Source organism: Felis catus, chromosome D1 (assembly GCF_018350175.1).
Source record: "Felis catus isolate Fca126 chromosome D1, F.catus_Fca126_mat1.0, whole genome shotgun sequence".
Classification (NCBI taxonomy): domain Eukaryota; kingdom Metazoa; phylum Chordata; class Mammalia; order Carnivora; family Felidae; genus Felis; species Felis catus.
In genome coordinates, this window is record NC_058377.1 from 62,926,525 (window position 1) to 62,949,947 (window position 23,423).

The 23,423-nt window shown below is 38.7% G+C and overlaps 2 protein-coding genes across 17 annotated transcripts in view; one reads left to right on the forward strand and one right to left on the reverse strand.

The window, feature by feature from the left end:
- LOC101088611 (olfactory receptor 52L1-like) overlaps window positions 1–23,423 on the reverse strand; it is a 176,009-nt gene that overhangs the window by 23,680 nt on the left and 128,906 nt on the right. For 10 of the 16 annotated variants that reach the window (XM_045038840.1, XM_045038838.1, XM_045038844.1 and 7 more), the window contains 3 exons: window positions 22,350–22,464; window positions 8,401–8,481; window positions 7,297–7,366 (listed from right to left, as the gene is read on the reverse strand). The gene's annotated coding sequence lies outside the window, so the exon portion shown is untranslated. Of the gene's footprint in view, window positions 1–7,296; window positions 7,367–8,400; window positions 8,482–16,782; window positions 16,833–22,349; window positions 22,465–23,423 lie in introns of all 16 variants that reach the window. The other 6 variants (XM_045038846.1, XM_045038839.1, XM_045038836.1 and 3 more) reach the window with 3 other exon arrangements.
- On the forward strand, window positions 18,639–19,604 carry LOC101097275 (olfactory receptor 688-like). The gene has a single exon (XM_003992948.3). The coding sequence runs from the start codon at window positions 18,639–18,641 to the stop codon at window positions 19,602–19,604; it is 966 nt and encodes a 321-aa protein (XP_003992997.2).

The following is a 23,423-nucleotide window of genomic DNA, read 5'->3' on the forward strand; positions in this document are numbered from 1 at the left end:
TATCACTGACTAGTGCACACTCGTAACTTTTATCACCTGGAATATTTCCTTAGATCTCTTTGACTTTGATTTCATACCCTTCAAACCAGTCTCCACTCTGTAGTCAGAGGGTTTTTCCTAACATGCAGATGTCATCTTGTCACTTCTGAGGTTAAAATCCTTAGTCCATTAAATTGAATCGGTTATCAGAAATCTCCCAACAAATAAGAGTCCAGGACCAGATGGCTTCCCAGGGGAGTTCTACCAGACGTTTAAAGCAGAGATAATACCTATCCTTCTCAAGCTATTCCAAGAAATAGAAAGGGAAGGAAAACTTCCAGACTCCTTCTATGAAGCCAGTATTACTTTGATTCCTAAACCAGACAGAGACCCAGTAAAAAAAGAGAATTACAGGCCAATATCCCTGATGAATATGGATGCAAAAATTCTCAATAAGATACTAGCAAATCGAATTCAACGGCATATAAAAAGAATTATTCACCATGATCAAGTGGGATTCATTCCTGGGATGCAGGGCTGGTTCAACATTCGCAAATCAATCAACGTGATACATCACATTAACAAAAAAAAAGAGAAGAACCATATGATCCTGTCAATCGATGCAGAAAAGGCCTTTGACAAAATCCAGCACCCTTTCTTAATAAAAACCCTTGAGAAAGTTGGGATAGAAGGAACATACTTAAAGATCATAAAAGCCATTTATGAAAAGCCCACAGCTAACATCATCCTCAACGGGGAAAAACTGAGAGCTTTTTCCCTGAGATCAGGAACACGACAAGGATGCCCACTCTCACCACTGCTGTTTAACATAGTGCTGGAAGTTCTAGCATCAGCAATCAGACAACAAAAGGAAATCAAAGGCATCAAAATTGGCAAAGATGAAGTCAAGCTTTCGCTTTTTGCAGATGACATGATATTATACATGGAAAATCCGATAGACTCCACCAAAAGTCTACTAGAACTGATACAGGAATTCAGCAAAGTTGCAGGATACAAAATCAATGTACAGAAATCAGTTGCATTCTTATACACTAACAATGAAGCAACAGAAAGACAAATAAAGAAACTGATCCCATTCACAATTGCACCAAGAAGCATAAAATACCTAGGAATAAATCTAACCAAAGATGTAAAGGATCTGTATGCTGAAAACTATAGAAAGCTTATGAAGGAAATTGAAGAAGATTTAAAGAAATGGAAAGACATTCCCTGTTCATGGATTGGAAAAATAAATATTGTCAAAATGTCAATACTACCCAAAGCTATCTACACATTCAATGCAATCCCAATCAAAATTGCACCAGCATTCTTCTCGAAACTAGAACAAGCAATCCTAAAATTCATATGGAACCACAAAAGGCCCCGAATAGCCAAAGGAATTTTGAAGAAGAAGACCAAGGCAGGAGGCATCACAATCCCAGACTTTAGCCTCTACTACAAAGCTGTCATCATCAAGACAGCGTGGTATTGGCACAAAAACAGACACATAGACCAATGGAATAGAATAGAAACCCCAGAACTGGACCCACAAACGTATGGCCAACTCATCTTTGACAAAGCAGGAAAGAACATCCAATGGAAAAAAGACAGCCTCTTTAACAAATGGTGCTGGGAGAACTGGACAGCAACATGCAGAAGGTTGAAACTAGACCACTTTCTCACACCATTCACAAAAATAAACTCAAAATGGATAAAGGACCTAAATGTGAGACAGGAAACCATCAAAACCCTAGAGGAGAAAGGAGGAAAAGACCTCTCTGACCTCAGCCGTAGCAATCTCTTACTCGACACATCCCCAAAGGCAAGGGAATTAAAAGCAAAAGTGAATTACTGGGACCTTATGAAGATAAAAAGCTTCTGCACAGCAAAGGAAACAACCAACAAAACTAAAAGGCAACCAACGGAATGGGAAAAGATATTCGCAAATGACCTATCGGACAAAGGGCTAGTATCCAAAATCTATAAAGAGCTCACCAAACTCCACACCCGAAAAACAAATAACCCAGTGAAGAAATGGGCAGAAAACATGAATAGACATTTCTCTAAAGAAGACATCCGGATGGCCAACAGGCACATGAAAAGATGTTCAGCGTCGCTCCTTATCAGGGAAATACAAATCAAAACCACACTCAGGTATCACCTCACGCCAGTCAGAGTGGCCAAAATGAACAAATCAGGAGACTCTAGATGCTGGAGAGGATGTGGAGAAACGGGAACCCTCTTGCACTGTTGGTGGGAATGCAAATTGGTGCAGCCACTCTGGAAAGCAGTGTGGAGGTTCCTCAGAAAATTAAAAATAGACCTACCCTATGACCCAGCAATAGCACTGCTAGGAATTTATCCAAGGGATACAGGAGTACTGATGCATAGGGCCACTTGTACCCCAATGTTCATAGCAGCACTCTCAACAATAGCCAAATTGTGGAAAGAGCCTAAATGTCCATCAACTGATGAATGGATAAAGAAATTGTGGTTTATATACACAATGGAATATTACGTGGCAATGAGAAAAAATGAAATATGGCCTTTTGTAGCAACGTGGATGGAACTGGAGAGTGTGATGCTAAGTGAAATAAGCCATACAGAGAAAGACAGATACCATATGGTTTCACTCTTATGTGGACCCTGAGAAATTAACAGGAACCCATGGGGGAGGGGAAGGAAAAAAAAAAAAAAACAGGTTAGAGTGGGAGAGAGCCAAAGCATAAGAGACTGTTAAAAACTGAGAACAAACTGAGGGTTGATGGGGGGTGGGAGGGAGGAGAGGGTGGGTGATGGGTATTGAGGAGGGCACCTTTTGGGATGAGCACTGGGTGTTGTATGGAAACCAATTTGTCAATAAATTTCAAAAAAAAAAAAAAAATCCTTAGTCCATTTAATCCATGAAATAAAATCACACATTTCAAACTAGTATACAAAGTTTTCAAAGGTTAACTCATATACATTATCTTAAATCAATTATAGTTAGCATTATTATTAACATTTATAAGAAAAGATTATTGAATATGAGATCAGTGGCCTCTTTCCTTTTTACTTGTCCACATGGATCTGTTTCTTTATCTTAAATTTCTGCTATATCTATCTCTTACCACAAAGTAATTCAGTGTTTCTGAAACCCCCATATTAGCAAGTAGTACCAATTAAATAAGTGTTCTGTTTAACTTTCCCAATGTGACTCACTTCTTGGGCATTAAAATTAAAAACTTGATACTGGATGTGTTTGCATATATGTTTGTCTTAAAAGACAGACACAGTCTAAAAAATAATTATATTTTTCCACCAAAAGGAAAGGTTCACATGTATATGTATATATAAAAAGAGTTATGAAAGACTCAGCTCCTTCAGATTATTCATCTATAGATCACTCTGAGTATCTTTCTTATGAACCAGTGAGGACTACAGTATTGTTCCAAACTTTTGAACATGGCAGCTACAAAATCTGAAATGCCAGATGGACACTTAACTCTCAGTCTTTGTTTTCCTTTCAGATTCAAGTCCACTTATAAATCCAAGTAAGAGTAACTAACATATTTTTATCCAGACCTCCAGAAGAGGTTAATTACAAAAATTCACATTTCAGTGCTTAACATTCTACAAGTAAGAAACTTAAGTCTTTGTCTTAACTACACCCGTTCCACTGCAGGTTTTAGCCTACGTCTCATTTTTCACTGGAGGAGTCAGAGAACAGCTGTGCACTTGTGAAAGGCCACCCATCATTTTGATAGGAGCAGTGTCAGCAGAGCAGTGGAGGATAAAGCCAAATACAGTGGGTAAGAGAGAGAAGCAGACCCACAGGTGCCTGAGTACAATCTGCCTTTTTATGTTGTGTGATTTGTCAATCTGGAGGGACAGCCTAGGGCTGTTTTTTAAAAATTAATTGCTGAGGTCAACAAGAGATCCCCCAGTGATTCTTAGAGAAAAAGCAGGCTGAACTTTATTCCCAAGAACCTAAGTGAAGATATATTTAGCTCTCTGACCAGGAAGCAGAGGACAATTAGCAAAGAAATGAAGTTGTAAATTCCTATTTATTCATATAAATTCAGTCCAAGCAACCTATCATCCATGAAGCTATACCCAAATTCTGTAAGGCAGCATGGCATATCTCTGTTTCTTTCCTATCAAATCATTTCACTGCTGTGTCATGGCATTAACTCCCTTGCACTGGAAAACCCATCAGTGTGTCAGTCCTTGAGGAGCAGGGACTATGCCTTGCTTAGGGCAGCAGTCCCAGGGCAAGTTCCAGAAGTGCCAGAATCTAACTGGTACTCAGTAATGTTTGCTTAATAAATGTCTCTATGATTACATTACAAATAAATAGATGAATATGTAAAACATCCAGGAATCACAGGAACTTGACAAAACAGACAAAAACTGGAGAGATAGTGGTTATTGGCATACTATAGTGGATATCTGTGAGGGATGAGCTGAATGGGCTTCAATGCTCCTCACCTAAAGTGATATCCTGGGTGCTTCATAGCAGAAGGAACCCAGCTGAATCTCTCTGCCAGAAGGGGGTATAACCAAATCCCAGGTGTGTGTCAGAATTGAGGAACTCCTGTGGTCACATCTGGTCACCTCTGCCACTGTCTCTGTCACTGCAGACAGGGAGGGCTGGCATCCCTCTGCGGGCTGTGGCCTGTCCCTGTTTCCTTAATCTCCTCTGTAGTGGCATGGACTTTATGATAGTGGTAAAAGGGAGATGCAAGGACACAGAGATTATGGGAGATCACAGAAACAGTGGGTTCACAATGATGACTTACTAGGAGAGGGAGAAATAGAAATCAAACCGTCAGTGTCAGAGTTCAGGTGTCAAACCCAAGATGCATAAACAATCAGTAAAATATGTCTGGTACAGGGATGCTGTTCTCCTGATCTCTGGGCTGTTTTTGAGGATGCATAATTCACAGTCTTGATTCAGGGTTGAGGGAAACTCAGCAACTTGGAGAGAGCTTAGAAAAAGGATAAAATTGCCAGACTCAAAAGTTCCATTATGGTCCTCTCTGCTCAGCTGCAAAAATATCCTGAATCCCCAGTTTAGTCTCCATGATGATTGTCTGCCCTAGCACAGGAGTAACAGTGATAAAGGGGATTTTATATTCAGAAGGGTTATGCAGCAATCTCTGGATACCAAAGAGGAAACCAAACATATCACTCAGGTCAGGAAGATAAAGATTTCCAGGATGACTCCTTCCAGCTCTGGCAAGACTTGGGTAAAGATGGTAATTAGCTATGTCTACATATATCATATATGATGATCAGAATGTCAAGCTAGGATGCTAAAGTACTCTGTGCATGATCATGAAGATTTAACTATGGCATTGGTAAGTATGGGCAAACTCAAAGGCTACCTTATAGTAATGTATGGTCTGAAGGTGAGGAGCTAAGGGGAATGGGACTAAGAGGGTTAGTTTTAAGAAGTCAGACCTGGGGAGAACAGCTACTCTGAAGCAAAAGGAAATAAACTTAAGAAGCGCCTGGGTAGCTCGGTCAGTTAAGTGACCTTGGTTTCGGCTCAGGTCATGATCTCGTGGTTTGTGAATTCAAGCCTCATGTTGGGCTCTGCACTGACAGTGTGAAGCCTGCTTGGGATGGACTCTCTCTCTCTCCCTCTCTGTCCCTCCTTCACACTCTGTCTCAAAATAAATAAATAAACTTTAAGAAAAGGAAATAAACTTAAGAAAACTAAGAGGCATCAATCCAGATGCAGTGAAACACTCAGCCATAGTAGCCAACCAAGAAATAGCTCCTATCACAAGGGCTATGAGAAAGGCAGAAGTCAGCTGTTAATAGTCTTCCTCAAAACTGTAAGCCCCACATGTGACCTCATATTCCACACCTGAAATCTAAAACACTTAAACACTGAGACATAATCATAGCACTATGGAACACTTTTCCTTCCCCCACACCCCACCACCACATTACTAAGGTCTATATAAAGTTTTTTCGGTTGTGGTTGTTTTGGGTTTTTTTTTTTGTTTTTTGTTTTGTTTGTTTTGTTTTTTGCCTAATACCTCATGTCCAGCTGTCAACAAAAAATTACAAGGTATATAAAAGGCAAAATACAATTGAAAAAGATAAACCGCAAGACCAGACATGGCAGGGTATTTGGAATTATCAGGCTGGGGATTTTAAACAATTATGAGTAACAGGCCAAGGACTCTAATGGACAAAGTAGACATCATGAAAGAGCAGAGGGGCAATGTAAGCAGAGAAATAGAAATACTAGGATGAAAACAAAAATAAATGCTAGAAATTAAAAACAACAACACTGTAACAGAAAGAATGACTTTGACAGGCTTATTAGTAGATTGGGTATGGCAGAGGAAAGAGTCTCTGAGCTTGAGAATAGATCAATAGAATTCTCAAAAACTGAAAAGCAAAAAGAATGAAGACTGAAAAAACCAGAAAAGACATCCAATGACTATGGAACAACCACAAAAGGTGTAACATACACATAATGGTATTCCAAGAAGAAAGAAAGGAATATTTGAAACAATAATGACAGTATTTCCCCCAAATGAATGTCAGACGCCAAACCACATCCAGGAAGCTCAGAAAACACCAAACAGGATAAATACCCCCCCCCAAAAAAATGCCTACATCTAGGCATATCATTTTCAAGATACCAAAAATCAAAGATAAAGAAAAAATAATGAAGGAAGCTAGAGGGGGTAAAACACCCTACCTATAGGGAAACAAAGATAAGAATTACACCTGACTTCACATCAGAAGACATGCAAGAAAGCAAAGAGAGAAGTGAAATATTTAAGCAGGTGAGAGACAGAAAACAACAACCCAGAATTCTCTACCCTGTGAAATTATCCTTCAAAAGTGAAGGAGAAATAAAGGTTTTCTCAGACAAGCAAAAATCTCACTGGGTATGGCACCTTACAAAGAACCACATATCTCTATCCCACAGGTTGTTGCAATGTAACATTGACAATTCCTCACCAAGAGATTAATTCTTATTAAACTCCCTCTTGAATCTGAGCTGGACTTAGTGATCCACTGACAATCAACAGAATGTGACAGAAGTCCAGGCCAGAAAAAGCCGTAAAGCATCCACCTGCATGTCTTGGCATTTTTCCTCTCTGTATGCTCACTTCAGGAAGCTCTCTCTTACAATCCAGCTGCCATGCAATGAGAAGTCTAAACCATATGAAGAAGCTTTGGGGAGGTCCTCTAGTCAACATTCCAAACTAAGCCCAGTCTTAAAATCATGTCAACCCAGGAGCAGATATGTGAGTCAAGATGCCTTCCACTGATTCCAGCTCATAGCTATTCAATTATCCCCACCTGTTTGAGTAGAAGAAAGCCACAGCACTCCACTCCACTGTATTCTTTTTGAATTCCTGACCCACAAAACCTGTGAGAGTGATAAAATAGATGTTATTTTATGCCACTATGTATATGATTGTTCGTTAAAAAGAATAGATAACAAGAAAGCTGGATTTTACTGAAATAATTTGGGGTTTACTTCTGATTCATTATTGATGATTTTTTAAAGCATATCACTTTTATTTAAAAAATGTTTTTGAATTTTTAATATAGTTTATAACTCAGTTGGCAAAATTCATTTCTATTTGACTGTAAATCTTCACTAAATCATTTGTTCACACCAAATTCCAGTATGTTTTGTTCCTCCAATATACACTATTCTGGTTATAATCAGGGGAGACAAACCACATGATAATTTAAACAGGGAAAGTTTATATAAATAATTTTCAACTGTAACAAGGATTGGATTATCAAGAGATTGGCTAGTAATGAGAGAGAGCTCTAAAGAATATAGCAATAGCAGATGTAAGGAACAGCCCCTACCACTAGAGACAAGAAAGATTGCCCAGGAAGACCCACCTTGAGCTGAGAATCAGGCCCTGTTGGAGAGGGCACAAGATGATACACCAAACAGAAAAGAAGTTGTTGTGATGATGTGTCAGTTGAAATTGCTGGAAATCCACAATCTAGGGTGTTGAGGACAGTTGTTCACAAGAAGGTACCTCACCAGATGCTCTGTCATAAACCCACCCCAGGGAGATGGTGCAGGAAGCACCTGACCACTGGGTACTTGTAGCTGCCAAGCACCACAGGAGCTGGGTGCTTGGGAAGATGTGTAGGGCCTGGGCACTAAAGAAGCTGTGCATGCTGCAGCAAAGCCTTCTAGACAAGCATGTAACAACCAGAAAGTAAAACCCTTTCTGGTTACCTCAGTGAAATAGAATACTAAGGAACCACAGGAGCTTGTCCCCCAACAACAGAAAATAAACTATCACAAACTATTACAATCAACTTTATCAGAACCCTGGAAACTAGTCAAAGATTTGCAGAAACGAGGTGACATTTAATCAAGAAAAAGTTGACTGAATCTCAGCAAGAGAACTCGGTGATATTTTAACTCACCCCGGCCTGATTCCTCCCTCTTTAGTTCAGCAGTGGTCTTAAAAATGGCATCTCACGTTCCTCATGGGAGGGTCCATGGTGCTGGAAGAAGCAGAGCAGACATTGCTCTCAAAGAATTATAGTTGTTTATTTTGACCCGTCTTGTGATTTCTTGAAGGACAGGTGCAAAGAGGTTGCTTTTATTTCACATAACTCAGAACTTTCCCAGGATAGGGTGGTGGTTACTCATGACCATTTGTCAAAATCATTTAAAGACAAATGGAGTAGCCTCTGCCACCTGAGAAAAGAAATTATAGCTGGAGAAACCACAGATTTACCAAAAACATTAGAGGAAAGGCCGGGGAGTGAGATATCTCACTGGAATAGGTGCTTACTTTGAAAAGCTTCCATATATTCCTGGGACATGTCAAACATGTCCAGGGCTGAGTGCATATTCAGAAAAGACTGTAAAACGCCCTTAACTCTTATCTTGGCTGACCTTCAGTCTCTGTACGGCAGAAAACCAATATTACAGTAGCAGTATAAAGTGCCTAGTTGACTGTTGAAGTCATACTTCAACACACACACAGACCCCACCTGCAAAGAATGGAGTATTTTCATTCCAGGCAATTAAAGAAAATTCTGTTAAATCACTAGCTGACCACTAAACTAATCAACAGAGACTTCAGTAACCACAAACAACAAAAAATATAGATTTATAAATTTTATCTGGAATCACTAAAGAGCCAACAGTTCTGCCACAAGGAGTCACTGCTTAGTGTCCTTTCATTTCATCCTGAAGGACTCATTTCATCCTAAAGGCCACACAAACCCCAGGGAGGGGGAGAATTTGAATTCCAGAGTCGTTTCATTATAATACTCAAAATGTCCACATGTAACCAAAAATTATGATGTATCCAAAGAAATAATAAGTATATCTCATACATAGGCATAAGAAAAAGACTTAATAGAAACTGTCTTCTTTTAAGTTTATTTATTTATTTTTGAGAGAGAGAGAGAGAGAAGGGAATGGGAAAAGAGAGAGGGGGGGAGAGAGAATCAAAAGCAGGCTCTGTACCATCAGCATGGAGACTGACACGGGGCTCGAACTCACGAATAGCAAGATCATGATCTAAGCCAAAATCAAGAGTTAGATGCTTAACCAAGTGAACCACCTAGGTGCCCCAAGAGAAACTGTCTCAAATATGCTCAACGAGCAAACGAAAACCATGAACAAAAACTAGAGCAAACCAATATTTGTCTCACCAAATCAAGAATATCAATTAAAAAAGAGAAATTATAAAAAGAGACCAAATAAAAATTCTGGACTTGAAAAGTACAATAACTAAGATGAAAATTCACTAGAGGGGTGCAATGGCAGATGTAAACAGGCAGAATTTAGTAAATTGAATACAAGTCCATTGAGATTAACCAAAATGAGAAGCAGAAAAATAGAATGACAAAAAGTGAACAGAACCTAAAAGAACTGTAGGATGCCAATAAATCACATTAACACAAACATAATGGGAATGCCAGAGAAGAAAAAAGAAAAATTAAGAATATTTGAAGAAATAGTCACAGCAAACTTCCCAAATTGGATGAAAGATTCGAATCTATACATTCAAGAGCTCAATAAATTTTTGTAGGATAAACTCAACAAGATCCACATTGAGACATATTATAATCAAACTTTGGAAAGACAAGGAAAAAAAATCCCAATGGTACCAAGAGAAAAGTCATAAGAGAGCTTCAATAAGATTAACAGCTGATTTCTCACCAGAAATCATGAAGACTAGAAGTCAGTGGGATGGCAAATTAAAAGTTCTGAAAGAAAAATGTCAAGCAAGAGTTCTGTATCTGCTAAAGCAATCCTCAACAATAAAGGGAAAATTAAAATATAACCAGCCAACTACCAACAAAACAAAAACAGAGTTCATAGCTAGAAGAACTATTCTACCAAAAAAATCCAAAAGGAGTCCTTTAGGATGACATAAAAGGACTCTAAACAGTAACTCAAATCCATACAAAGAAATAAAGAATAGCCTTGGTCTGGCCAGCAGGCATGAGGTAGGACAGAGGGCCAGTCCACTGAAATACAAAGGGAGGAGCCTGAGCCACTGCTGCCAGAGAAAAGCATGTGTACAACCTGAACCATGAAAACGAAGATGGCCACCAAATCATGCCCCGATTGCAACTAACATGCTCCTGTTGTATGTAAATCTTGTCCTTGTGGTTATGCATTTGTTAATAGGAAACTTCTAAAAACAAATCACTAAGAGAAATCATCATCTTTTCAGATGTGAACATTATCGTATCTTTGAAAGATTTCCCAATACTTTTTTTATCTGATCTTAAACTAGGATTTAATGCACCCATAGGAAGTAGAAACATCAAGTCTGTCTTTAGAGAAGGCTCTGTTAGTAAAAGGACTATACTTAGTGGCTTGAAATTTTTGTTCTGGGATGTGAGTCTGAAAAATGAGCTTTGAGGGAGACTCATATCTGTTTTAAATGAAGACCAGTTGAAAGCCATGGTGGAACCTTACTCCCAAACAGCAATTCAAGGCCTTACAGCAGACTTCAGAATTTCTGCTATCCAGCTTCTGGCTGCCATAGGAAATGTGAAAACACTGGACAACTAGGTAGGTATCACACCACAATGGATGATCACAAACAGATGATAGGAGAAGTACTTATCTCTCTTTTTTTAAGTTTATTTATTTTGAGAGAGATAGAGAGAACACAAGCAGAGGAGGGGTAGAAAGAGAAGAAGAGAATATCAAGCAGGCTCTGTACTGTCAGCATGCAGCCCCAAGCAGGGCTCAAACTCACAAACCCTGAGATCATGACCTGAGTCGATGAAATCAAGAGTCAGACACGTAACTAACTGAGCCACTCAGCCACCCCAAGATCTCTTAGTCTTAAAAGAGCAGAGACCTATCTATCTTGAAGAGGATCATGGGCTTTGGCAAAAAATAAAATTGAAAGAAATCTGGACAATAGTCGGATGTTGATGAAGTTTCCAGATATGTGTTATAGCCATCATTGCAAACAAAAAAGTGTCCAGTAATGTATGGTGGCCTGCAAAAAGGGCATTTCATTACTGCTTTCTAAACCAGCTTAAACTAATTTCATATTGTCAAGAAATTGAAGTTACATATCAAAAAATGTTTTATAAGCACTCTGCTTTGGTTAGGAGACATGGACCTATACTTCTTCATGACATTTCACTACAGACTTCACAAAATCACCATAGTAAAGTTAACTGAATTGGGCTAAAAATTTCTGCCACATTCATAATACTCACTAGAACTTTTTTTCAGTGGATTACCACTTTTTTTGTCATTTGGAGCTCTTTATACGAAACAGAACATTCTCTAGATGCCTGGGTGGCTCAGTCAGTTAAGCATCTGACTCTTGATTTTGGTTCGGGTCATAATCTCACAGTTTGAGAGTTTGAGCCCACATTACACTCCTCACTGAAAGTGCAGAGCATGCTTGAAATTCTCTTGTTCTCTCTGCCCCTTTGCTGCTTATGCATGCACACAAGTGGATGCTCTCTCCCTCTTTCACAAAATAAATAAACTTAAAAAAAAAAAGAAAGAAACAGAACATTCTCCAATTGAGAAGGAGCAATTGGAGAATTTGAATAAATTTTAGCAATGTTTAATTAATAAATATGGTATATACTATTTAATATTTGGAGAAATATATCATTTAGGGAAAATGTTTAATGCTAATTATACATAGTTTGGTAGAATGAAGCTTTTCTTTTTTGAAAGAAAGAAAGAAAGAAAGCAAATATAAGAAGGAAGGAAGGAAAAAAGGAGGGAAGGGAGGGAAGGGAGGAAGAAAAAGGAAAGAAAGAAAGAAAGAAAGAAAGAAAGAAAGAAAGAAAGAAAGAAAGAAGAAAAAGAAAGGAAGGAGGGAGGGAGGGAAGGAAGGAAGGAAGGAAGGAAGGAAGGAAGGAAGGAAGGAAGGAAGGAAGGACACAAATAAGTTTACAACATAGGTAAATATAAAAGACAATAATGTTCAACATCACTAATCACCAGGGGAATGCAAGTCAAAACCACATGAGATACCACCTTACACCTGTTAGAATGACTAAAATCAAAAACCCAAGAAACAAGTATTGTTGAGGATGTGTAGAAAAAGGAACCCTCATGCACTGTTGGTGAGAATGCAAATGGATGTAGCCGCTGTGGAAAACAGTATGAAGGTTTCTCTAAAAATCAAAAATGGAATTACTATATGATCCAGTAATTCCACTACTGGGTATTTACCCAATGAATATGAAAAAACTAATTCAAAAAATATATGCACCCCTATGTTTACTGAAGCTTTATTTATAATAGCCAAATTATGGACACATCAGAGTGTCCATGGATAAATGAATGGATAAAGAAGATATGGTATAAATATACAATGGAATATCACTCAGCCATGAAAAATAATGAAATCTTGCCATTTGCAGCAACATGGATGGATCTAGAGAGTATAATGCTAAGTGAAATAATCCAGTCAGAAAAAAGATATATACCATGTGATTTCAATCATGTGTAGATTTTAAGAAATAAATCAAAGGGAAAAAAAGAGAGAGATAAACAAAAAAGATTGAAGAGGCAGAAGAGAGAATAGGTGAACTAGAAGATAAAATTATGGAAAAAGAGGAAGCTGAGAAAAAAAGTATGAGGGAGGAATATTAGAGAACTAAGTGATGCACTAAAGAGAAATAATCTATGCATAATTGGTATTCCAGAGGAGGAAGAGAGAGGGAAAGGTGCTGAAGATGTACTTGAAGAAATCATAGCTGAGAACTTCCCGCATCTGGGGAAGGAAAAAGGCATTGAAATCCAAGAGACACAGAGAACTACCTATGGCAGCCAGAAGCTGGATAGAGAACCCTTGAGAAAGTCGGGATAGAAGGAACATACTTAAAGATCATAAAAGCCATTTATGAAAAGCCCACAGCTGACATCATCCTCAACGGGGAAAAACTGAGAGCTTTCTCCCTGAGATCAGGAACACGACAGGGATGCCCACTCTCACCGCTGCTGTTTAACATAGTGCTGGAAATTCTAGCATCAGCAATCAGACAACAAAAGGAAATCAAAGGCATCAAAATTGGCAAAGATGAAGTCAAGCTTTCGCTTTTTGCAGATGACATGATATTATACATGGAAAATCCGATAGACTCCACCAGAAGTCTGCTAGAACTGATACATGAATTTAGCAAAGTTGCAGGATACAAAATCAATGTACAGAAATCAGTTGCATTCTTATACACTAACAATGAAGCAACAGAAAGACAAATAAAGAAACTGATCCCATTCCCAATTGCACCAAGAAGCATAAAATACCTAGGAATAAATCTAACCAAAGATGTAAAAGATATGTATGCTGAAAACTATAGAAAGCTTATGAAGGAAATTGAAGAAGATATAAAGAAATGGAAAAACATTCCCTGCTCATGGATTGGAAGAATAAATATTGTGAAAATGTCAATACTACCCAAAGCTTGCTACACATTCAATGCAATCCCAAACAAAATTGCACCAGCATTCTTCTCGAAACTAGAACAAGCCATCCTAAAATTCATATGGAACCACAAAAGGCCCTGAATAGCCAAAGTAATTTTGAAGAAGAAGACCAAAGCAGGAGGCATCACAATCCCAGACTTTAGCCTCTACTACAAAGCTGTCATCATCAAGACAGCATGGTATTGGCACAAAAACAGACACATAGACCAATGGAATAGAATAGAAACTCCAGAACTAGACCCACAAACGTATGGCCAACTAATCTTTGACAAAGCAGGAAAGAACATCCAATGGAAAAAAGACAGTCTCTTTAACAAATGGTGCTGGGAGAACTGGACAGCAACATGCAGAAGATTGAAACTAGACCACTTTCTCACACCATTCACAAAAATAAACTCAAAATGGATAAAGGGCCTGAATGTGAGACAGGAAACCATCAAAACCCTAGAGGAGAAAGCACGAAAAGACCTCTCTGACCTCAGCCGTAGCAATTTCTTATTTGACACATCCCCAAAGGCAAGGGAATTAAAAGAAAAAATGAACTACTGGGACTTATGAAGATAAAAAGCTTCTGCACAGCAAAGGAAACAATCAACAAAACTAAAAGGCAACCAACGGAATGGGAAAGGATTTTTGCAAATGACATATCGGACAAAGGGCTAGTATCCAAAATCTATAAAGAGCTCACCAAACTCCACACCCGAAAAACAAATAACCCAGTGAAGAAATGGGCAGAAAACGTGAATAGACACTTCTCTAAAGAAGACATCCGGAGGGCCAACAGGCACATGAAAAGATGCTCAACGTCACTCCTCATCAGGGAAATACAAATCAAAACCACACTCAGATATCACCTCACGCCAGTCAGAGTGGCCAAAATGAACAAATCAGGAGACTATAGATGCTAGAGAGGATGTGGAGAAATGGGAACCCTCTTGTACTGTTGGTGGGAATGCAAACTGGTGCAGCCACTCTGGAAAACAGTGTGGAGCTTCCTCAGAAAATTAAAAATAGACCTACCCTATGACCCAGCAATAGCACTGCTAGGAATTTACCCAAAGGATACAGGAGTACTGATGCATAGGGGCACTGGTACCCCGATGTTTATAGCAGCACTCTCAACAATAGCCCAATTATGGAAAGAGCCTAAATGTCCATCAACTGATGAATGGATAAAGAAACTGTGGTTTATATACACAATGGAGTACTACGTGGCAATGAGAAAGAATGAAATATGGCCCTTTGTAGCAACGTGGATGGAACTGGAGAGTGTGATGCTAAGTGAAATAAGCCATACAGAGAAAGACAGGTACCATATGTTTTCACTCTTATGTGGATCCTGAGAAACTTAACAGAAACCCATGGGGGAGGGGAAGGAAAAAAAAAGAGGTTAGAGTGGGCGAGAGCCAAAGCATAAGAGACTCTTAAAAACTGAGAACAAACTGAGGGTTGATGGGGGGTGGGAGGGAGGGGAGGGTGGGTAATGGGTGTTGAGGAGGGCACCTTTTGGGATGAGCACTGGGTGTTGTATGGAAGCCAATTTGACAATAAACTTCATATATTAAAAAAAAAGACAAAGGATATCATCAAAAAGTAAGACAACCCAAAGGGAATGTTTTTAAAAATCAAAATGACAAAGAAGTAAGTCCATAATTTGGCATGTTGTGATGAGTGTCCTAGAAATAAAGCAGAGAGTGATAGAATTGGGACTGCCATTTCAGATAGACTTATCAACCAATACATTTCTCATTAAGAAGGATTTGATCTGAATACAAGTTAAACATCACTCTTTTATTTCAGTTTAATTAACACTAAAAGTACCACGTCATGAAATACAAGAGAGGCAGGTGGTACTAGAAGGAACTGATCAACACAGACAAACACTAGAGAGGGTTTGAGTGAGATTACATTCTAAAAAAATACATTATTTTTGGCAATTTGAGAGTATTAATGAGAGAAATTTCTGTGCAATATTGAAACAAAAATTAAATTGTAGTGAAATAAACATCAAGAAGATGAGGAAGAGTAAACAAAATAAAGAGGTTACTCACAAAGTTTGTGAAGGGGAAAATAAATGGAGGCAATCTCTGGGAGGGATATGAAGTAAACATACATTTGAAGGTGGGGGGCTACTTCAGAACTGTCATACAATTTGAGGAGAATTATTCATCAGTTAAACTCTGAGGAGTCTGGAGTAGAAAGCTGTCCATCTGGGGAACTGCCCTAAGATTAGTGTTGGGTGTGTCTACTCCCTGAAATTACTTGGCTAACCCCCAAGGGCACCAGAGGCCTTATTTTGATTTAAAAAAAAAAAAAAAGCATTACACCCTAGAGGACGCTTAGAGTAGAGTGGGGAGGGCTTATAGACCAGCACACCAAACCAAGCATCACCAGGATCCAATTTATTCTAAAACCCCACACTCCAGGGATGACAAACAAAGTTACAGATCTGCTCTGAACAACATACGGCTGAACACAGGTAGCTGAAGCCAGGAGAGCAGAAACAGCTACAGAAAGCACTGTCAGTGTGAAAGCCTCTTCAAAGATCCTCCTGAAGTAGTAAGGAAACCAACCAATGATCTACATCCTGAGAGGTGAGGGGATTGATGTGTCCCACATTCCAGTAATTCTGTCCTGACTCTGAATTTGATTAGTATATGCCTTCCACTTCCATGGCTGGCTTTACTTATTTGATCTTCACCTTTACTACCTCCCTTCTTACAAGCTCTTCCCATCTATAGAGACTATGGTCTATGATCAGAAAATAGGAGAGAAATGAAGCAGAGCTCTAAGATGTTGGGACAACCTCAAAAGGATGGGACTTCCCAGTCAGACGACCATGAAAATACTTTTTACCTTACCTCTCAAGGGAGAAACTAAGAATTGGATGGATTCCTCCTGGTGTACCATGCTGCATAAAGGAGAGGGTGAGACAAGAGTGAGAAAATACCATGAAAACTCCTGCAATTTTGAGTGTGGCATTTCTTCGGTTGGGCATTCATTCACTTGGTCCCTATAGATTGTAACTTAGTTTCTCAGTTTCTAGAACAACCACAAAGCTATTTTGGTCAATCTGTTGCTTGATTAGTGATCTGTGGTAGAACAAAGACCTACAGTTTCCTAGCCCACTATTTTGCTGACATCAGTCTCTCAGGTACAGTTTTAGATACAATTGCTTGAAAAGTTCTCCAAAAATTAAAGAATTAATAAATCAAGAATATATTAAAAAAGAGAACCAAGAGTAAAAGCAAGCCACAAAATTACTTAAGCAAAGAAAAAAAAGGCTAAATGTGCGTACTATATTTCCAATTTGTACCATACAGAAATATAGAAGCTGTTAAAAGTTTGTTGCCATGGGGCGCCTGGGTGGCTGTAGGTTAAGCAAGTGATTTGAGTTCAGGTCATGATCTCACAGTTCATGAGTTTGTGTCAGTCGGGATCTGTGCTAACAGCCTGGAGCCTGAGACTGCTTCAGATTCTGTGTGTGTGTCTCCCTCTGCCCCTCTCCTGCTCTCTCTCTCCCTCTCTCAAAAATTCATAAACATTTTTTTTTAATTTAAGATTTTTGCCACTTGTTCCTCCTCCTACCTTTTGTTAATAACATAAGGGATTTAAAAATACAGCTCTAGGTATGTCTTTAACATTCCTTTCATAATCAGAAAAGGAAACAAATGCTATTCCATAGGGTACTAACCTTTTGGCTAAGATTTTATGAAAGGAGTGTTGGATTTAAATGCATAACATTAAAATTTTGCTGTAGCTTTGACACATATTAGTGATTTTGATACATGATCCTTATCTAGACAAATCATTCAATCTGTTTCCTCACCTGTATGGTAAAATTAAATGAAGTGCTTTATGTCAGAAATTATTCTCCAACAACAAGACACTCAAAAAGCCTGGTCAGAGTTCTAACTGCGGCCACTTATTCTCTTTCTGAAATCCCTAAGAATGGAGACATCACCTCTACTCCCTAACTTTACTTACTTGTTAGGGATCAGTTGTATGCTTCACTTCAGGTACTGAAATCCTTGTCTCTAGTACCTCAGAATTAACAGTTTCACAGAAAAAGTCTTTAGAGAGGTAATTAAGTTAAAATGAAATCTTGACCATGGACCCTAATCCAATGTGACAAGTGTCCTTAAGAAGAAATTTGGACACAGACATGTGCATTTACAAACAATAGACAATGTGAAGACATCAGAAGAAGACAGTCATCTATAAGCCAATGAGAGAGGACTGAGAAGAAAACAGGACCACCAACACCTTGATTTTGGACCTCTGCCCACGAAACTGTGAGAAAACAAATTTCCATTGGTTAAGTTACCCAGTCTTTAATATTTTGTTTGGCAACCACTGAAAGCTAGAACAGGCCTGATATGTATGTTTCTTTAAAATGTATCTGTCTCCCGCATTATGTTCATGTCCCCAGCATATAAAAATATATGCTGGATATCAGGCATATAGAATCAGTAAATCTTTACTTGTATTATATTAAATCTTTATCTTATTATCACACTGGACCTTCTTTTATTCTTAGGTAAACTTTTTCCCAGAGTCTCAAGGGGATAAAGGATGCATTATATTTAACAGAACTGAATTATTGTGGTGAATCTTATACCTGCACAGAAATTTTAACCTTTAGCTAAGCTAACCACACACTATCCTTGCTTCCCTTAATCCGTAGGCAGATGCTGAGAAGAAGACATCCCATGATATGGATACCACCCTGAGTATAACCAATAGCTCAAGGCTTCAAGTGTCTGAGTTCATCCTGGTGGGGCTCCCAGGCATTCATGAGTGGCAGCACTGGCTCTCCCTGCCCCTGGCTCTGCTCTACATCTTAGCTCTCATTGCCAACATCCTCATCTTGATCACCATCCAACATGAGCCTTCCCTGCACCAGCCCATGTATCAGCTCCTTGGCATCCTGGCTATCGTGGACATTGGCCTGGCTACCACTATCATGCCCAAGATCCTGGCCATTCTCTGGTTTGATGCCAAGGCCATCAGCCTCCACGAGTGCTTTGCTCAGATCTATGCTATCCATACTTTCATGGGAATGGAGTCAGGCATCTTCCTCTGCATGGCTGTGGATAGATATGTAGCCATTTGCTACCCCCTTCAGTACTCCTCCATAGTCAATGAGGGTTTTGTGATCAAAGCCACCCTGTCCATGGTGCTCAGGAATGGCCTGTTGACCATCCCACTGCCTGTACTGGCTGCCCAGCGACACTACTGCTCCAGAAATGAAATTGACCACTGTCTGTGCTCTAATTTGGGGGTCACTAGTCTGGCCTGTGATGACGTCACTATTAACAGAGTATGCCAGTTGGCCTTGGCATGGGTTACACTTGGGGGTGACATGGGTCTGGTCTTTGCTTCCTATGCTTTGATTGTTCGCTCAGTGCTGAGGCTGAACTCCGCTGAAGCAACATCGAAGGCCCTGAGTACCTGCAGCTCCCATCTCATCCTCATTGTCTTCTTCTACACAGCTGTTATTGTGCTGTCTGTCACCCACCTGGCAGGAAGAAAGGTCCCCTTCATCCCTGTTCTCTTCAACGTGCTGCATAATGTTATGCCCCCAGCCTTTAACCCCATGGTGTATGCCCTCCGGACCCAGGAGCTGAGAGTGGGCTTCCAGAGGGTGCTTGGTTTGGGTGAGAATGTGTCCAGGAAGTGAGCCAACTTTTGATGGCAGAAGTTTACAACTGGTATTACAGAAAGAGCACAGGCTTTGGAGCACAACAGCCCTGGGTTAAAATTCCATGTCTCCCAGTTGCTAGCAATATCGACTCAAATTAACTCACCTGTTTTGTAAAGTGTATACTATGTGCCAGGCACTGTTCTAAGCATTTCTCAAATATTAACTCATAATTGCACAACAACCCTATGAAACACGTACAACTGTCATTTACACATTCTGCAGGTGAGCCAAGAAAGTTGAGACACTTGGCCAAGGTCAAATGGGAAGGACGTTGCAGAGTGAGGTTAGAACCCAAGCATTCAGGCTCCAGAGTCTCTGTTCTTAACCCTTACCCTTTTCTCTCTATTCAACCTTGCTACTAACTTTTAAAAACATAAGTTAAGATGACAATAAAAAGGAATGATCTCCAAGTGAAATTATAAATCTCTTGTCTTTTAATAAAAGAATATTCCATTGAAAAGGTGGCAGCAATTTTCCTGTCCAATAGTAAACACAGCACATTTGAAATCCTCTATAGTCACTCTATAGGATCCCTATCAGTTATAAGAATGTAGGTCAAGTTGGGACACTTGGGTGGCTCAGTCGGTTAAGTGTCTGACTTCAGCTCAGGTCATGATCTTGTGGTCTGTGAATTCAAGCCCCATGTCTGGCTCTGTTCTGACAGCTCAGAGTCTGGAGCCTGCTTCGGATTCTGTGTCTCCCTCTCTCTCTATCCCACTCGTACTCTGTCTCTCTCTCTCACTCTCTCAAAATAATAAATAAACATTAAAAAAAAGAATGTAGGTCAAGAATTTGACAGTAATTACTTTGTTATTTTATAAAGTTTTTACCAACTCTTGAGTTTATTTGCATTAGAGCCTAAAGAGGAATATTCAATTTGTTATATTCAACATTACTTGAATTTCTCTAATGAATTCAGAAAATCCTAATGATGCCCAATGGTTCACTGAAATTATAAAGGACACCAAAAGTATCTAAAGAGTATTTTTTTCTGTAAAAGAAATGATATTTGTTTGGGGACAAAAAGAATAAAGTTGCTCTAATGTTTTTTATTTATTTCAGTGCCAGATCAATAAGGGTGGAATATTGGCTCCAAGATAGCATGCAGATATGACATTTCTGACCCAATCACATAGCATTATGGCTGACTTCGCAAGGAGAAGCCTAACTTGTGCCAGTAAATTTGGAAGTTCAAATGTGACAGCATTAGGCCATTAACCCTCAAGGAACTGAATCATCTTTCCTTTGACAGAGTGAGTTAGATAGAGTTTCATTATATCTAATGTCAATACAGAATTGGACCATGTGCTTTCACCTGTTTTTAATTGTGATTCCAGACACCAAAAACAAAAGCAGTGACAACGGATAAACAGTAGTGTACTAGTGGATGGGTCAAAGCCTGTTACTCTTTCCACATGATGTTTAGACCAAGTCCCTGGGATCCTTTGACATTTCAGGGAGAAAGAAAAAAGTCCCAGAAAAAAAGATACTAGAATCTCCTCTAATATTGCCATCCAAGAGATTGGATCCATTTCTATTAATGGCTGATAGGATAATTCAAGCAAAGTGTCCTGCTGAGAACAAGTAGAAATCATGGATGAACATCTTTAAATGGGTATAGACATTGGAAAACTAACAAATTAGTAAAAATTATGTGAGACTCAGAGAGACTTCTTTTCAGGTTAAATGTGTAAAGAAAGTTTAGAAGTTGTCATTCCCATCCTCACATCAAGAAAAAGTTGAACAACTGAAAATCAACCACTTCCTGGACCCACAAGAAAACTGAGGTGACAGGGCTAACTGACTTCCTGGTGTCAGAGGAATCCCTTCCTCTAGGTGGGAAATGGCTGTAATAAAGTCTCTTCCCCATGGAGATGAGGCCTTTATCATGGAGAATGCTCTGGGATTATTTCATAATGTTAACTTCTCCCCTCCTCCTGCCAAAATCCAGGGGGCCCATCTTGGATCTATACTGTGAGAATCTGCTGGAATTGCTGGATATTAAGTGTGGGGCTTCCCTAAGACTGTAGTCCCCAAATATTTCTCATTTTCATACTAAACTACACTCATACTCCAGCAATATGCCAAAATTACCTTTGACGTCTTCCTACCAGTTTGTGACTCCAGCAGCTTCTACTCTAAGTAAACTGATTCTCTGTGTTTTCCTATCTCTCCAAATTTTGGGGTGGCACTTTGCCCTGCAACAATCAATTCCCTTATGGATTCAAGAAAAATTATTAATATTCCTTTTTTTTCTAATTTTTCTTCTTGTAAGGACAGGAGTGAAGACTTCTAAGTTCTTTACACATCAGAAGTCCTGGTATGGGATTAATACCCAATGTACAAGATAAATATCCATAAGTCTACACTGATATAAGTAGATGATTCAATAAATAAATGGAGAATAATGGGCAAATCTCCCATGTAAAAATTTCCAAATAATTTATGTATATACACCATCCTCAAATAGCTGGACATAATTACTTACTTCTTAAGTGCATGACTCGTTATTTCTCTCCCAAGAGTACAGTATGGGAAGTGGGAAAAAGAATCAGTTTACAAATGAAGAAACTAGGGTGCCTGGGTGGCTCAGTCAGTTAAAAAACAAATGAAGAAACCCAACAAACACTATGTCAGTTAGGTGATCAAGTTTACATCAACACTGACAAATCATGTACATAATAAGTATCTCTGATATGATATGATGAGAATAGACTTTACCTCTTTGGCATTTCTCCAAAAACACATAATCCTGGTCCAATCATAAGAAAAGTATCAAAGCAAAAGGATTGTGGAGACCTGGCATCTAAATGTAATATTGTGTCCTGATGGAATCCTGGAACAGAAAAAAAGACATTAGGTAAACATTTTAAAAATCTGAATAAAGCATTACTTTAGTTAATAATACTGTATCAATATTGGTTAGTGAAAGGTGACAAATGTACTGTACCAAAGAAATTAATAACAATAGAGAAGGTAGGAGTGGGATATATGGGAATTCTACACTATCTTCACAACTAACACTATTCTAAAAATCTAAGACCATTCTACAATAAAAAGTCCATTTTTCATTTGCTTTTATCTATCTTTTTTGATTAAAGTATCCTAGGTGGTGTGAGGTAGTATTCCATTGTGGTTTTTTATTTGAGCTTCCTGATAGCTAGTGATGTCGAGCATGTATGTGTTCACATGCATACTGGCCACGTGCATATCTTCTTTAGGGTAATGTCCATTCAGATCATTTGTCCAATTTTAAACTGGATTTTTAGTTGGGTTGTTTGTCCTCTTATTATTAAGTTGTAAGAGCTCTTTGAATATTCTATATACAAGTTCCTTATCAGAGATATGATTTGCATGTATGTTCTCTTATGCTGTGGGGTTGTCTTTTTAATGTCTTGATGGTATTCTTTGAAGCATGGGCATTTTTAATTTTGATGACATCTAACTCATATATTTTTCTTTATTGCTCATGCTTTTGGTCTCATAGGTTTTGCCTAATGTCAATGTCATAAAGATTTGTTCCTATATTATCTTCTAAGGGTTTTATAGTTTTAGTTCTTGCATTTAAGCCTATGATTCATTTTAACTTTTATATATGATATGTGAGAAAATGATATGCATCCTGCATATCCAATTATCCCAGCACCATTTGTTGAAAAGGCTATTCCTCCCATCAAATTTATTTCATAACTTTGTTAAAAACCAGTTAACCATAAGTATGAGAGTTTATTTCTGAATTTTCAATTCTATTCCATTGAACTATATATACATCCTCATATTAATACCATGCTGTTT

Coding starts and splice junctions, on each gene's coding strand:
- LOC101097275 (XM_003992948.3), top strand. CDS start 18,639: ATGGATACCACCCTGAGTATAACCAATAGCTCAAGGCTTCAAGTGTCT.